The sequence below is a fragment of the Camelina sativa genome, chromosome 8 (assembly GCF_030686135.1).
Source record: "Camelina sativa cultivar CO46 ecotype springtype chromosome 8, ASM3068613v1".
Classification (NCBI taxonomy): Eukaryota; Viridiplantae; Streptophyta; class Magnoliopsida; order Brassicales; family Brassicaceae; genus Camelina; species Camelina sativa.
Window position 1 is genome coordinate 27,381,403 of NC_141887.1, and position 17,008 is coordinate 27,398,410.

At 30.8% G+C, this 17,008-nt stretch overlaps 2 protein-coding genes across 11 annotated transcripts; both read right to left on the reverse strand.

Annotated features, from left to right (window-relative positions):
* Positions 1–1,116: 1,116 nt before the first annotated feature.
* LOC104709916 (uncharacterized) lies at positions 1,117–5,555 on the reverse strand. 9 transcript variants are annotated; one of them, XM_087463628.1, is made up of 10 exons: positions 5,263–5,446; positions 4,724–5,057; positions 4,445–4,627; positions 4,308–4,343; positions 4,035–4,124; positions 3,220–3,284; positions 2,867–2,897; positions 2,676–2,783; positions 1,927–2,089; positions 1,117–1,385 (listed from the first exon to the last, which is right to left on the reverse strand). In XM_087463628.1, the coding sequence occupies exons 6-9, from the start codon at positions 3,237–3,239 to the stop codon at positions 1,940–1,942; spliced, it is 309 nt and encodes a 102-aa protein (XP_087319754.1). In that variant the 5' UTR covers positions 3,240–3,284; positions 4,035–4,124; positions 4,308–4,343; positions 4,445–4,627; positions 4,724–5,057; positions 5,263–5,446; the 3' UTR covers positions 1,117–1,385; positions 1,927–1,939. The 9 variants fall into 9 exon arrangements, 8 of the variants coding, with proteins under 8 accessions (XP_087319754.1, XP_087319752.1, XP_087319753.1 ...); XM_087463626.1 differs by having other exon boundaries at positions 3,220–3,332; XM_087463627.1 differs by having other exon boundaries at positions 3,220–3,335.
* Positions 5,556–9,533: 3,978 nt separating this feature from the next.
* LOC104708486 (uncharacterized) lies at positions 9,534–12,082 on the reverse strand. Of its 2 annotated transcripts, none has more exons than XM_087461988.1 (5): positions 11,732–12,082; positions 11,477–11,617; positions 10,381–11,197; positions 9,877–10,289; positions 9,534–9,791 (listed from the first exon to the last, which is right to left on the reverse strand). In XM_087461988.1, exons 3-4 carry the CDS (start codon positions 10,861–10,863, stop codon positions 10,209–10,211), a joined length of 564 nt encoding a protein of 187 aa, XP_087318114.1. In that variant the 5' UTR covers positions 10,864–11,197; positions 11,477–11,617; positions 11,732–12,082; the 3' UTR covers positions 9,534–9,791; positions 9,877–10,208. The 2 variants fall into 2 exon arrangements, with proteins under 2 accessions (XP_087318114.1, XP_087318113.1); XM_087461987.1 differs by having other exon boundaries at positions 11,482–11,617; positions 11,732–12,053.
* Between the last annotated feature and the right edge of the window lie 4,926 nt (positions 12,083–17,008).

The following is a 17,008-nucleotide window of genomic DNA, read 5'->3' on the forward strand; positions in this document are numbered from 1 at the left end:
CCAAATTAAACCATTTTTAACCAATTGACAACCCGATTAGATCACTTAACCTAAAAAAACCCAAAAATCCCCAAATCGTTTTTTCTCTTTCCATCTACGAACCCTAGATCCCTAAATTGATTCTTCTTTCTTCGAATCGTTTTGTTATCTCTTGCTCTTGGCTCTTGGGATAGCGTTAGTCCCTGTTGTTAATCCACCTATTGGAGTGGAGTTCGACGAGGAAGGCGAGGATCGAGATGAATTTCACATCGATAAGCTTGCGACAGATTTTACAGAAACGGAGGAATCGATTCGTCATAACGTGTATCTAGAGAGTGACGAAGAGTCTGGGGGTAATGGTCGTGGTGGTGCTGCGCGTGGGGGACACCGATCGTTCGTGGCGATGGTATAATGTATAAAGGGCAGAGTTTCTACAATGGAATCACGTTTAAGGAGTGTGTGACTGACTATGCACTGGCAACAGGTTGTAATCTGAAGCAATACAGGTACGATAGAGATAGAATCGGGTTTAGGTGTGTTGGTGCTAAGGGAAAAGGTGTATGAAGATGTCATGAAGACTAAACCAAAGACATGGTGTAGGGCATTCCACAAGATTGACAGCTATTGTGAGGATGTTGAAAACAACTCAGTGGAGTCTTTCAACAATACAATCAACAAGGTGAGAGAGAAACCATTTGTGGCTATGTTGGAGACTGTTAGAAGGCTTGCCATGGTTCGAATTGGGGGTTTTCGTTTTAAAAGAGAAGAAGAAGTAGTCGGGTCGGGTTTTAAATGTTACCCGGTTATAAATTGCTTTCATACCGGTTTAAGATGGGTTTCTATCGGGTTTACTAACAAAACCGTGTAAACCCAGACGGATGGGGAAATAGTCATAGAAGTATGAATTCGGGGGGAAATAGAAGGAGTAGATAAGTTGGAAGGGGTTCTATTAGGAGGTCAAAGTTCTAGGGACATTCGGTACGATATGGTAGTTCCGACGGGGAAATAGGACGTCTTTCCACTGAAATTAGTACAATTTGGATTTGGGCACAAAATACTCGGTAAGTAAAAATTTCTTGAGTTGTAGCTTTTTTTCTATTTTTTTTGTGTGTCCTAGTTTTATAGCAGAATCTGGTCTTTTCATAAAAGTCCAAGTTATTGAGTCAACCAAGCTAAGTAGTCCCACACTTTCAGTATTATGATAAAAATACAAGAAAATGAAAAATAAACCAAATGGCATGCCTTGGCTATACATACTTGATGTACTTCAAAATAGGACCATTCGTCTTTGATTTCTCCTTCAAAGTACAGTCAAGTGTAGTGCTTAGAAAGAGGGGCTATGGTATTTAGATTGATCAAGAATCTGGATTTAGGCTTATGGAGGGTTAGAGAGACAAAGCTTCAATCTGCACACACACCAAGAATGTGATTCAGAATACAGTACTCAGAATCATCTAGAGTGAAAACCTTTCATCTTCAAGCAAATTTGTACTATCTCTGGCCAGCTTATAATAGTTCTCAATTACCTCTTAAAACTCTTCTGATCTATTGACATCTCTGAGGTTATATGTCGAGACAAGAAGCAAATCACATGTGAAACATGAATGTAGCTGATCAACTAACAATGAAAGTTTATATGGAAAACTAATTTTAATAAGTCTGGCCCAGATAATAATATAGAAAACATGCGCCAAATTCATGTGTCTTAATTATATCCAATATAACCAATAGTATCTCCTAGTGCATCTTAACACTTAAATTCTAGCCACTAGTTGGGACACTTAAATTCTAGCCATCCATATCTAAAGCCTAAATTAATAGGTAATGTCAAAATTCATCAATAGAAACTGTTTAGTCAATTAATGCTTTCAATCAAGCATCACCATTTCACAGTGGTTTTAAATAGGAAAGCAACTGTGAAACATGTGCCAAGGGAAAGCGATATACCTGTAAAAATGGATTAAACACCTCTTAACAGCAGCTGATCAAGCTCAGTTTCTAGCTCCCTCAACTCAACCTCATTTTCATTTCTGCATTGCAGCAACTGCCTCCTTAGATCTCGAATCAGCTCATTAAGCTTTTGAATTTTCTTTTCTTGAGAGAGTATTTTCTGTCACAAATATAATTCATATTGTCATTAGATCATCATACTATGAAATATATCCTTTGGCAATCATATCGGTTGGAGGACTCAAGATTGGGATCTGCTCAAAGGGATGAGATGAAGCTGGAAACTAGCCCTTAATGTGTGTTCCCAAGATAAAACTGAACTCGCATATCAGAAAAAAGCATATCTCAAAGTTGTCACAGAACCACAAAATGTGGAAATTTGGCTAGTTATCAACTAATTACTACATTTATGATAAACTTTAGAGAGCTATAGGGGATTAAACTATATCTGGAGTGAGTAGCTAAAGTGTATGTAAGAGAATAAAACTACAGAGTAATACAAAGTCCACAGTAACAAGAAACATGAAGAAGCAATTAGACTTAGAGTGGTAAGAGATGAACTGTGTTTCAGTTCAACATCTAACGAAACTAAGCAAGTCACTAAAACGAAATATGTCACTGAGAAGGCATTGCACAAACAAAGTATCAGTTTTTAAGAACTCATCTCCATCCTTAGGTCAACATACACAACAACTCTACATTGTTTGAATTCTACCAAAGAGTAAGAGACATGAATAAAGACAAACCTTTTCATGCAGAGATTCTTTGCCTTGTGGTATATGTTGCTCTTGATCTGAAAGAATGAGAGGACGACTAGTCTCAGTTTCACTATCAGCTTGTTCATTCCACTCAAACTGAGAAGTCAACACAATGAACATAAGAACAAATAAAAGCACCCACGATCTCGTCATCTTGCAGGATAAATATGGTTCTTTACTTGATATTTTTCTTTGTCTTGACTTAAAAGCCTTGCTCTACATAACAAAAACACCAAACACCACAACTCATATAAGAACTATAGAAAAGCCTCCATATCAATCTTTGAACATTCAGTTTACAAGAACTGCAGGAAAAGGATGAATCTTTCACATCCAATTGAAAGAAGAAGAACAATTTTAATTACTGCTCAAGTCAAACATTAAAAACGAGCTTAGCTTTGCTATTTTTGTCAAAGTCAAAACAGACCAAACACAACAATTAACGTATTCATACAAGAACTGTAGATTCGATAAGAAGAAAGACGAATTGCAATCATCAAGGGTTTGTACAAAGCATCAAGATGAGACTCACCAGTCGAAATCTGAAAGCATGAATCTATTTGTGCTCCTTGTCTTCTCCTTCAGTCTCTCTCTCTTCTTTTTGAGTTTTTCAACGAATACACAAATAATTTGTATTTTTCATTGCTGCTTCGAGATTAACGAATGATAGATAAACTCTATATTAGAGACTAATTAGTGGTGAGTTTTACTCAAGATAATGCTATTTTTTCCTTCATATATAGAAAAATTCTCCACTATTTTTTTCACTATAAAGAAAAAATAGAGATGGATTGGAGATGATTATATAGGAAAAAAAATAGAAATGCTCTATATATAGAGGAAAATATAGTAATATCTATTTTAAAAGTGAAAATAGAGGTGCATTAGAACAAATTTACCTCTATTATAAAAAAAATATAAGAAAAACTATTGAAAATGATTTAAGGATAACCCCGTCTTTCACATCCTCTAGTGTTAACCAATAAAAAACAATGACATGTAAAACAAAAATAAAACCAAATATTGAATTAAAACAAAAATCAAAAATAAATAAAAAATAAGTAAAATCTGTTTGCTTAACGTCGTTGACGTCAATAGACGTCCCCATCTTTTCTTATATATATATTATTTTACAATAGTTTTAGACTATTAGACCTTCGCCAATGGAGGTTATTATTTTTGGGGCTCTTATTGTTTCCTAACATTAAAATCTTAGAATCTTAGAATAATCTTAGAATCAAAATTCACTAAAACAATGTTTGTCTCAGAACAATGGAGATGTGTTTTTCTCAAGGGAAACACAAAAATATGACATAAAAATAAAAGAGATTGGTGAAAACAGATTACTTGATCTTCTTCTTTAGCCTCAACTGGTTACTGTGGCCACACTTCTTATTCCTGCAGTTCACAGCCCTTGGGTGCAGACGAGCATAACACCTAATAAACCAATAAGTCAAATCGAAACATGGCATGACATAGACTAACTGGTAGTTAATTCCCCATGATTACTATCAAGCATAGCACACTCAGAACAAGAAAGAAGAAAGAGAGGGTAAAAAAAAAAAGCTAACTTGCGACATATCTTACGAGCCAAAGCCATTAAAGAAGGCTCAATGATACCTTCTCTAAGCCTCAAAACAAGATGGAGAGTCAACTCTGTTATAAGAAAACCAAAACCATTAACTGAAAATCTATTCAATAAGAAGAGAGGTCACAATTTCAGAAAAAAAAAAAAACAAAAGACAAGAGTCACTGACGTTAGCTTTGTCCTGGATCTTAGCTTTGACATTGTCGATGGTGTCACTGCTCTCCACCTCGAAGCTCTTTAACCATAGCATTAAGCTTATTCCTAGAGCAGTGAGCTGATATAGGATTTAGTGGTTTTGTGTTCTCCCATTTACTGGGAAACCTCAAGCTTGGGTATTGATGTTCTAGTAAAACTTGGAAAAAGACGAAATTAATAAACTTGCAAACTCCCATCAAAACTTTAAATTTTGCATCACAAAATGTTCTTAGATATCTAAAACATTTCATACCATGATGCAGACTAGACTCAACCAAGCTTACACTTGTTGATATCTTCCAAATGCATTCTGAGAAATTATGTATTTGATCCCTTTCAGACATTATCTACCAGTTGCTTGTAGTTCTTGCTTGAAGATGAACCCCAACTACCATGATGCATTCTTGAAGTGAAAGACTTTGAGACAACCCTGCAACGCCTGCGGCTCTCTCTTTCCCAGTTTCTTCTTGACTAATTCACTGATTCAAACGATGGGGCTTATGAAATAAAACAAATGAAATTGTTGGCTAAGAGACCTGATACTCCATCAACAGCTCAGCAAGCTCACACTCGAATCCTTGAAAAATCTGATTAGCAAAACACCAAACAACTTAGTAATCAACAAATGCAAATCCAGATTCATGAGATACTCAAAATTCAAAAAGTCTATTAAACCCCTCTGTTTCTAATCAAAAAAAAAAAAAAAAAAAACAGAACCAATTTACATACAGAAACACGAACAAAGTATAAAGCTCTATTCAAGAATTAAGAAAAGCATCGATGTAGACAAACCTGAAAGTTGTTATCGATTTGGTTCACTGAATTCGCAGATGGTGACCACCAAATTGTTAGGGTTTCATTATGAAGACCTCGGTGGAGATGATGATCGTCGAATCATTCTCCTCGGAATGTCGTTCGAGACAAATTTATTCCGTTTTGCAATGGAACGGAGAGACTCTCTCCGCGGAAGAGGGAGAGAGAAGAGAAAGAGAAAGAACCAAAATAATATTTTTTTTATTAAACCCTTGACCCAACTACATAGTGACACGTATCCAATAAGAGTTGCCTCTTCTTAGAGCAAGGGCAACAGAGCAACGTTGCAACGTTTCTTTTAAAGGAAGAAAAAATTATTATTTTAATTATATATTAAATTAAGATTAGGGGTGTCAATCGGGCTAATCCGGTCCGGCCCGGCCCGAAACTTGTAAAGCCCGCATATGTTTGAGTTCGGCTTAGCCCGGTCCAAAATATTTTCGAGCCTATATTTTAAAGCCCGAGCCCGGTTTTAACAGGGTTTTTCGGGCTTTTTCGAGCTTATCATACCGATCAAAACTTCAAACTTATAAGCCTTAAAAAGCAGTGTTTAAAGATGCATTATAAAACAAATCAATCAAAAATTTAATAACTCATCTATATTAACTACAACTAACTTAATTTAATAGATAATGTTTAAAACTAAATAAAATTTTCATACTTTAACCAAATAAACCAATATATAATTCATATAAAATATCATTAATTAAAAAATTTAAAGTATTAAGTATGGTTATTAAGTAAATATGAAAACTAGGATTAGAGTTTAAAACTTTATTTACAATAAATTGTTAATTAAATATTGCAATCAAACAAAAATGTTAACAAAAAGGTACAAATATATTTGTTTAAAGACTTTTCGGGTTGATCCGAGCCCGGTCGGGCTAAGCCCGAAAACCCTATAGCCCAAACGGGCTGAGCCCGAAAGGCCCGATTTTTTCTGGACATATATATGTAAGTCCGAGCCCGATGTTTTCAGGGTCGGGCCAGGCCAGCCCGCGGGCTTTGGCCCTAATTGACATGCCTAATTAAGATCCGTGCTAGAGCAAGGGTTGAAATTTATTTTATTTATATTATATTTTTTATATAAAATATAATTTATGTTATTGTTTTTAAAAGTTTTTTTGGATAACACATTATGTAAAAAAATTATATGCTAAATATGAAAGCTTGAAAAAAACACTTATTTTGTAAGTTTTATTGTAGAGACTCTCCACTCATCAAATCTCCATCTCTCCTTCTCTTTTTCCGTTATATTTTGTGTAGCTAAAGTTGGTCGCTGCGATTAACAAACGAACATGGTCATTGTTAATGATTCTAGATAAGTACCCGTGCTATAACATTGGTTAAATTTTATTTCGTAGTATATCTTGTAACCCACTATTTAACTTGTAACCAATCAATCTATCAATTTCGTAATCTATCCTTGGTTAACGTTGTGTTCTATCGATAAAATCCGTGGAAAATAAATTTGTAATATTATGTTTAAAGATCTTTGGAAACAGTGTGATATATGACTAAAATCTTCTAAAAATACAGTTTGGAATATCTATGATTTTATTTGTTACCATTAATATATCAATTATCAATTTGGAATATCCCTAATATTTAGGTATAACCATTAATATTAATATATGGATTAATCTATAACATATCTATAACCTATTTGTAACCATTTATTAAAAATATAAAGTCTACAAAAGCTATGTTGTGTACTTTCCTTTTATTAAAAAGAGGATATTTATTTATTATCTTTTATTAATAGTATCTACTAAAAACATGACACCTGTCTAGTTTATATGAGTAACAGTTCTTCCCCAAGCAATTCTAGAACCGATTCTCTTCATTTTTTTCTCTCTCATTATTATATATATATTTTTAAAGAACTTTTATGATTAGTATCTATCACTGGAGATGCCCTTATTTATTTCAGCATTTTTGATTTAGAGGGTATTCACTTGTTATTCAATTGATGATTTTCAAAAATCTTTTAAAAATCTATGTTATTTACTTTTGATTTATGTAAAATCATTTAAAATAATATAAAATTTTTTATTATTCAAACAGTTATTTATAAAACTTACTTAAAATATATTGTTATTCAAAATATCACAACTTTTAAAAAGTGATATTTTGAATGATTCTATAATACTTATTTTCTGTTTTCTATTTAAAAAATACCATCTAAAAATCATACCTTATGAGGCACAATTTTAAAGGATTTCATAAAAAAAAAAAAAAAATTATGACAGCTCTAAGCCAAAAATCACCCACGATCACCGGCCACCTCACATTCTCCACCGGTGAACCTGAAACTTTGTCTCTTCCTGTGAATCAGACCACCACCATCTCTGTTCAGTAAGCTCTTTCTCTCTTTTCTCCCTCTTAGTTGTCAATTTCTGGAATTGGTATTTTGTATCTTATCAATTTCTCAAATAAAAAATTAACTAAAAAATGAGTGAGGATGAATCATTTGAGCAAATGGGCGAGGAGGAGATGTTTTATTGTAGTCTGTGTGAAGTTGAGGTGCGGGGAAAACATCTAGACACAAGCTTGTCTTATTTTATCTTGTGATTAGCTTTACATTTTCCTTGCTTCACGATTCAATATCAAGATAGCTTTACATATTTCTCTGAACTAATTATTATATTCCCTTTTGTAGTTGTTTAAATATAGCAAACATTGCAGGGTTTGTGACAATATGTTAAAATCACCCAAAGTTTAACATTCAAATCTGATAGAATCCATTTCATTTCTATTTTTAAAAATATAAAAACTCTAAAACACAACCAAATCTCCTAAAAGCTCACATAAATTTTCCAAAGTTCTAAAATGTTAAAATCCTACCAAATCCTTTAAAATCTAAGTTGATATCCCCTTATTTTTATACTCATTTCAACATAAGAGCCCACCGAAATTAGTGACTAGGGTTTTTGTTCATCTTCAATCGATAGTTCTATTCCCTGTTTTAAAAATTGCTAAGCGTTAGTCGAAAGCTTAGCAGTGAGAGAGGGCCTAGCGATTAATCGAAAAACCAGATTTAAAGCAAAAATTAATCGGAGACTAGTTTTAAAGCTTTTATTTATATATAAGTATAATTGATTAAAATTCATTTAAAAGATTTAAACTCAGTCCAGTGGTTTACGTCTTCCTCTACAACCACCTTGTCCTCAGTTGTAAAGACCAAATTTATCAGTTTTTCCGCATTCCTGATTTTGACTTCGATCTAGATGAAATCGTGGCGAAGCACTCCTGCCGAGCGCCTAGACTTTCTCGTAACATACGCTAATAAAAGTTTTTTACAAATTTACAGAAAAAGATAGAGATAATATCAATTTAGACTTTTAGAAGAAGGAAAAATTCATTGTTTTACAAACATCAACTTGTCGGGTAAAATTACTGTAATTTGTTAATTACTAACAAATTACTATAAATTTTGTTTGATTTATTCTATACATTTTATAATCTTTTATATTTAATTAACTTAGTTTTATACTCTGATATCAACGAGTTCTTGGTAAATGATACAATATTCAAATCCGTGAATTATATAAATTTGGTATAATCCAGAAAATACAACAAAACTTATATTGAAGCGGTTGTGTTTAAATCTCGATTTAACATTTAGATTTATTTTATAGATGTATATAATATATTGAATAAATTATAATATTTGTGATTTCTTACATTTTAATAAAATTCGTCGATGTGCAATATGAAAAATATTTAATAAATTAAATTTAATATTATATATTTTTAAAATATAATCAAGGTTGTATCATAGTTTTGAAATATATCTGTCATTATTAAACGTTTAGGAATACAAATATTTAATTATAGTTTTATAAATAAAATTCTTCTAAATTGTCAAGTTCAATACATCTCCTAAGTTTTATAATTATTCTAAATAGTTTGTTTTTTACTAAAAATTTTAAAACAATAAATAGTTCTGTAGAATAATTTTATTAAATAAATTTGAAAATATTGTTTTATTATTTTATAAATTTTTATTTGGTTAGTTGTTAAATTTTTATTTGGTTAGTTGTTAAATTAGTAAAAATACAATGGTAATTTTGTAATATGCCATAGCAGAGTTAAACTTTAAAAGTAGTTATTTCTTACATAATCTAACAAATAATATTCGGTTTATAAAAATCGAGACAAAGTGAATAAAAAAAGCGTATCTAAAATCTCTAGGCCAAATTGTTGATCTGTATATGCTTAGGAGAAGGAGTTGGAATAAAAAGAGATTGTGAAAGTATATTTTTCAATGATTATTCAAGATAAATCCTAATTTGATGCCTCCTTATATTCCCAACGTTGCAAAACAAGAAAAAGAGATGAACAAAATGTAAACAACGGCGATCTGTTTTCAAGTATCAACTTTTAACATTGAAAATAAAAACTAAAGACCACGGGCCAAACGTTGCAAAACAAGAGCAACAGCGATCTGTTTTCAAGTATCTAACTTCTAACCACGGCCATCATCGAAAATCATCGTATCAGACCTGCCAAAAAATTGGAAACGTATGAGATCATCATCAACAAAATCACAAATAACAGTAATCATATAAATTAGTAGAGATGATTTACCTCCATATTAACATACTCTGTGGCCAAATATAGAGGAAAGTACAGAAAGCCTCGATCCCCATTTCCCACATCAAAACCATTATCTTGAAACTCAAGTAGGTCATTTCCAAGTTCATCCGTAATCATCCCTGTTCACAACATGATAACCGCAAGACACAGAATATATAAATCATAACTTAAAATCTCATAGTCTATATCAATACGCATGTGTCCCTAAAGTCACGGTGACTGTGACTGTGACTGAGAATGTGATTTTAACAAATCCGATAAAGATATTCCTAGAAAATTAACTAAGGCAAACCCTTGGTATAATCGGATAAGAATAGAAGCTGTTAGAAACATGAGGCGCAGAGTAGCATGAGGCGCACAAGTAGATAATGTGCCCATTCTTCCTCAGTTGGTTTACAAACATCCTACAAAAGAAAAAAAAACTAAATCAACTCAGGTCCTATTGACAACAAGGAGAAATAATAGTCAATAAGGTTCCAGGGGAAGAAAACTTACCTTTCCCCCAAGATTATTGTTATAGCTACTAAAGCAGAGAACAGAGGCTGCAAACGGTGCAACCGAAAGTTTATTTTTAATCATCATGCGCCAGGTTCCCTCAACTTCGTCTCCCTCAACTACGACAACTTCGGCCTTCCGCACAATAGTCACTTTTCTAAGTCTGTAAACGGGCACTTCCGGACCACAAGTAGGTCCAACTACATCTAGAGCAAACGTTAGAGGACAACGCTCCTCAGTTACAATACCGCAATTCAAAAGCGCCCAAGGTGCCCACTTCAACTTGATAATGTCACCATCTCCATACATATATTCTTTGGGGGTCTTGTTGATAAGATCTTGAACCGACAAATAAACATCTGGCTCGAGCATATTTTTAGTTTTCAACAACGATTCAAATTGTCTTATAATTGCAAATGCCCAAGAGAGCCTTTCTCTTTTATACAAGACAACGGGGGCCAAATTAAGTAATTCCGGTCTCATCAACCTCCAAGAGTCAAAGATTATACTATTGAAATAGTGAAGTAGGATGTGTTTCAAACCATGGGAAAGAGTACCCCAGTAAGGTGAACCATCGTTGTTTTAAGTACACTCCCAAATCTTCATACGAAGGCCAATGAGCCATCGCATTCACCATCTCATTCACGTTCGCCATCGTCATCGCATTCGCCATGTTCTAGGTCAGAGAAGAGAAGCGAGATTTGATAGATCGAGAATGATTAGGGTTGGGGAAATTGGGGAAATTTTTACTAATAGGGCGGTTAATATATGATCCGCTACTTTGGGCTTTCGCTGGAGGCCTTAGGGGTTGAGATGGCTACATTTAAATTAAAACTTGTTAGGCAATTTAAAAAAAAAAAAAAAAAAAAAAAAGAGAGAAGAGCATGAAGCGAAATTTTGTATCTTAAAAACAAGAAGAAAAACCAAAAAAAAAACTATTTTGAAAAAAAAATATAAAAACAAAAATCTTCACTCGTTATTTTCACCATTCACGAATTTTTAAAAGTAGATTTCCTTGAATTTAAAAAAACTAAGTTTCCAAAATTTAATGAGAAACCAAAAACCATAAGTTTGAGGTTCTTGTGGAAAGAGAGACCTTACTTGAACATGATCTATTCTATGGGTTCATATCCTTAACCCTGGTTGATGAACCATGCTCACGACCCCGTCCTCGAACGTATCCAGTGCTATTGAGGATCGTTACTCGATCCGGTTCTTCCTTTGCCGGGACAGATCCCTTTTAAAAAAAAAAAATAGAGAAAGAAATTTATTTATTAGTTTTAAAAACTATACCAAAAATCCAAAACCAATAAATCACTTTTGTAACTAATACAAATAAACTATTGATTACTTATCGGATTTCTTTGCTAAGTAGAGGAGGTGGCCTAATCTACCAGTAGTACTGGTCACCACCGGCGGCGATTGGCGAAGGTTATCCATCAAGGACTGAATCTGCATGGGACCTGAAGAGATCTAAGAGACTGCTTCGTATGATTTCAGAAGAGAAGATGAAGAACCGGAACATGTGGACGAGGATTCTTTTTATGAACAAAGAGGGTGAGGGGTAAGATAGGCCAACAACTTTGCTAATAAAGAGGTGCAATGAATATTTCCGAGTTTCACGCCTGTCAAAATCTTTACCCGATAAAGCCCATTTTAATTACTTATGGTTCGGTCAACTAAATCTTTCTTTATACTATATACTATTGTCGCCCAATATATCTCTTGTTTTAAAAATTGCTAGGTCTTAATGCGACGTTTGATATAAGATCTATTGATCTAACCCTAACAAAAAAAACAATTGGAAATTAAACAAAAGTTAACTGAAAGCTAGTTTTCAAATTATTTAATTAAATAATAAAATATTTTTTTAATTAAATTAATGTATCATTTTTATATAATACAAATATTAAATAAAATATAAAACTATAATAAAATTAAGATAAACATGTAAAAATATATCTTATTATATAAAGTTAGGTTGAAAGTTAGTCATTTTGACATTTGTCAAATTATCAAGCTCATATTTTGACATGTGTAAAAGATAATATTTAATAGAAGAAATTTGATTTAAAATATTTTATTTTAAAATATATTAATAATGTAAAAAGATAATTATCAAAAATTACAGAATTTATAAAAAAAATACAAAGTTTTTTAGATATTTATAAAATTTCATAAAATTTGAAATTATAAAATTTATTTTTAATTTGAAGTTATTAATTCTACGAAAAAATAGAAATGAGATTAAAGAAAATATACAGTTAATTCTAAATTCTAAATTTTATAAATACTTTATTAAAAAATATTCCTTTCAATTTTGTTCTATTAGTAAAATGTTTTTAATGGAAAGGTAAATTTTTCTTAATTTTTTAAACCAAAATTTTATTTAGTTTTTTTGTTAGGAGTATTTTAAATTTTATGTAGTTTTTTTGTCAACCATTGGGTCACAATTAGCCGGTTCATTAGCCAAATCCCTATATTCGTAAAGAGCAGGATTCGATCCCTGATGTAATAGTGCCTTCTACAATTGGACTTACTCCTGCCACTGTACAAAGGTCACTTTACTTAGTGTAATATTTTTATATTTGTTTTATTTAATTTATCTTTTCACCTTTGAATTATTTGAGATTCATATATTATCTTGCTTATAATATTCTATTATTTCTATATTTATGTCAATTTAATTTTCCTCTAATTTTTCAACCTTGATTGGTTGGTCATAGATCATTTTTGTGCAAACATAATTATTACCATTCATTAAAGACCAAAGGGAGATAAGGAGTAGAAGCTCATCAACCTAATGGTTAAATAAAATAGGATAATCAAACACAAAGTTACAACAAACATATATAGGTAGATTAGAAAAACATAAATTGTTGTTGATAGATCCATAGGAATTCGGAGATTGTGACACCATGTTTGTCGATATGTTTGAAAGAAATGTTTTGGCCATTGACTATTCAGATTTTCAAATTTTCTTAATGATCACATCTTGATGTTTACAAAAGTTTAATATTAATTAAATAAAGATGATAAAACATCTATACTATTAAAAGGAAAGCATTTTCTACAAGACAAAAATAAATTGGTAAAATGTGACATAAAATACCCATGAATATATTACAAAGCATACAAAATGAGAGTGGTATTAAAGTAATTCTTATAATAAAAATGTGTGGATCCTGTTGTGACCCGGATTGATTATGTTCGGATCATGTATTAAATTGTTTGGAGCTGTTTTTCATACTCCTGTATCCAAACATAATCGAAACAAATTAAAAAAAAAGTAACTATTTTCGTGTAAACAATTTAAGGAAACAATAATTCCGATATATATGTACATATTTAATCTCGGCAATAAATTCGAAACAATATATATGTAAAGATTTTTCATTTGATTATATATTTGGAGATATATCCGGAAACAATAATTTCTGATTTTGATGTTACCTAATACACAAAATCATCTAAATTGTTTATAGAAATAATTTAAATATGTTTCCATTAAAATCGAGCAATTAAATTCAAAATTGTATATATGTATAAAACTTTAATTTGATTATATTTTGTGAGAGATCTGCGTAAACAATATTTATGATTTTCCTTTTTCTAAAATCTATATTCCAAAACTAAATGAAAAAATCTAAAATAACTACCATTTTTTTTTTGTTAGTATCCTAAAATATATTTTCTTAGGAAATATATATATATATATATTAATATATACTAATATATTTATGTTACCAAATATATATAAGACGTGTGAAGTCTTTAGTTTCATTCATTCACAACAAAAAAATTTCCAGCATCCATATTTTGAGTTTTAAATTTTTTGACTTTTACTTTTCATTATCTTATAGTGTTTCAGATTTGAAACTCTGCAAGAACATGTGAAACATAAAAGTCAAGACTGTAGAACTTATAAAATATGAATGTCGTGAAACAATTAAGTAGTTATAATTGATTGTAGTTACAGTTTTTTTTTATTTTAGTACTTACATATACATTAATTATGATATAGTGTACTTTTGCTGCATGATTATTTGTTTTTTTTATTGTTTTAAACAATCTTTGATTATATTGTTACACATAGCCTATTGGTATTAAATCATATTAGTGTGATTGATTTCTTCTTTATATTTTCTCAAATCATAATGAATTTTGCAGTGAACTGGAAAAGCTGAGAAACAAATATATCTTTCATAGGTAACATGGAATCGCATGTCTCGATGATGTCCACAATGTTGAATATGACTTCCCCCTCCCCGATGAAGCTTTCTTCGGGGAGTCATTCAACTAAATCTTCATATATCCAATTAGAGTTTTTGTAACTTTTTATACTTCCAAATTTAATTTAGCACACTAATATATCCAACAATTCTAGTTTTTGTACTTCCAATAACTGTATAAAATTTGGGATTCTAAATATCTTACAAATAAAACTCAAAGCGTAAATGTGTGGGTCCAAAAATATGTTACAAATGCTATAACAAATAAAATATTATGTTATAAATGCTATACCAAATAAATATTTTTATAATTAAAATCATAGTTTTTACATATATTTTATTCGTTAGACTAAAATATACAATTTTAAATGGGAAAATTATTATTAAAACCACAGTTATGAAATGGAAAACATGACATATATGAGACATGATGGATTTTCTGTCCTAAATTAGACATATCATATTTGGTTTACTATTTTTTAATATAATTGTCTTTACCGATAACAAAAATAAATTTGATCATTCTTTTTGTCTAAACCAAATTAAAAACAAATCAAATATTATATTGGTACGATTTTGGATTATAAATGTTAATAACATTCCTAAAAAATACGTTTACAAACATAACCTGCATGTACATAGTAAATTATAAATATGTTAGTAAACTTAGTTTTTAGTCCCGTACGTACGTGCGGATACGAATCTAGTCAATCTTTGTGGGACAAAAATATATCCTAAAACATCAATCTATTAGAGACAGAGAGAGTATAATGCACTCTGTTTGGGTTTTGAAAGTTAGTCATTAACAAGATTTTGACGTTTGTCAAATTATCAAGCTCAGATTTTGACATGTGTAAAAGGTAATATTTAATAGAAGAAATTTGATTTAAAATATTTTGTTTTAAAATATATTAATAATGTAAGAAGATAATTATCAAAAATTACAAATTTATAAAAAAATACAAAGTTTTTTTAGATAATTATAAAGAGATTATATATATATATTTCATAAAATTTGAAATTATAAAATTTATTTTTAATTTTAAGTTATTCATTCTACGAAAAAATAGAAATGAGATTAAGGAAAATATACAGTTAATTCTAAATTCTAAATTTTATAAATAATTTATTCAAAAATATTGTTTTCAAATTTTTTTCTATTAGTAAAATGTTTTTAATGGAAAGATAAATTTTTCTTAATTTTTTAAACCAAAATTTTCTCTTACTTTCTCTTTTTTCAGTTTGAAATAGGTAAGATTAATATGTTGACCCAAAAAAAATGATTAATATATGCATCATCTTTTTTGAATACTGTATTTTAAATTTTATTGTAGTTTTTTTTTTGTCAACCATTGGATCACAACTGGCCGGCCTATTAGCCAAATCCCTACATTCGTAGAGAACGGGATTCGATCTCTGATGTGATAGTGCCAAGCAAAGAAGATGAACATGAAGAAATTTTTGTCATCTTACGTTCTGTTAGCAACCGACGAACCCAACGAACCTTACGAACCCGACAAACCCGACAAACAAGAACACGACTTGAAGGATTTGAAGGAATCCTTGTGTCACACACAACTCATGTGTTGTGACATCGACGAACCAGATTACAACAAGAAAAAACCGAGAGACTCAACGATGGAGTATAACACCTTGATGAATACCGAAACGGGAATGTGAAGATGAGGACATGATCAAGTTTAAGTTGGACATTTACAAGCGGCATGCTCCAACCTGAAGAAGGGAATTATGGATTCAACTCTGCAACTTGTGCAACAAGTTAACAAAGACCTGGTCAAGATTAATTGATACTATTATGATTGAGATATGATTGTGATACTACATTAATTATAATTAGATATTATAAAATCCCATTGTATTTTATAAAAGCCATGTAAAATACCATTGAATGACATACAAAAATATTATTTCCATTGTCTATGATTCTACAATTAGTGAATAACAATGATGGGTTTGTTAACTACGACCTCTTGTTCCAACTAATGTGTGTGTTTATGAAACATCCGTAAAATAATTCCAAGTTTATGTGGTTTATGTAACAAAGTAAAAAACTTTATTTCAGTTTACCTTATTACTTGGAAAAACCAGCATACAAACTATTTAATTGATAAAAAATGAATGCGAACCCCTCAAAAGAAAAGATACATGTGTGAGAAACTCTATAAACTCTTATCATGATTTTTAAGTAAAATAATAATATTATTTGTGTTTAATTTAATCTTTTTAATGGAAATCTTTTAACTAGAAAGTCTTAAAATAATATTTTACTAGGTATTATCCCGCGGAAAACCGCGGGCTGAACTTTTTTTGATGAAAAGTTGTAATAATTTATTTTGTTATATGTTATTTAAAATGGTTTGTGATTCAAAATTTGT

Bases quoted from the DNA above. Each gene is read 5' to 3' on its own strand.
- LOC104708486 (XM_087461988.1), bottom strand. From the start codon at position 10,863: ATGAGACCGGAATTACTTAATTTGGCCCCCGTTGTCTTGTATAAAAGA. The intron at 10,290-10,380 runs GTAAGTTTTCTT...TTTCTTTTGTAG, and splicing joins ACAATAATCTTGGGGGAAAG to GATGTTTGTAAACCAACTGA.
- LOC104709916 (XM_087463622.1), bottom strand. From the start codon at position 2,840: ATGACGAGATCGTGGGTGCTTTTATTTGTTCTTATGTTCATTGTGTTG. The intron at 2,090-2,675 runs GTTTGTCTTTAT...TATTTGTGACAG, and splicing joins AAGAATCTCTGCATGAAAAG to AAAATACTCTCTCAAGAAAA.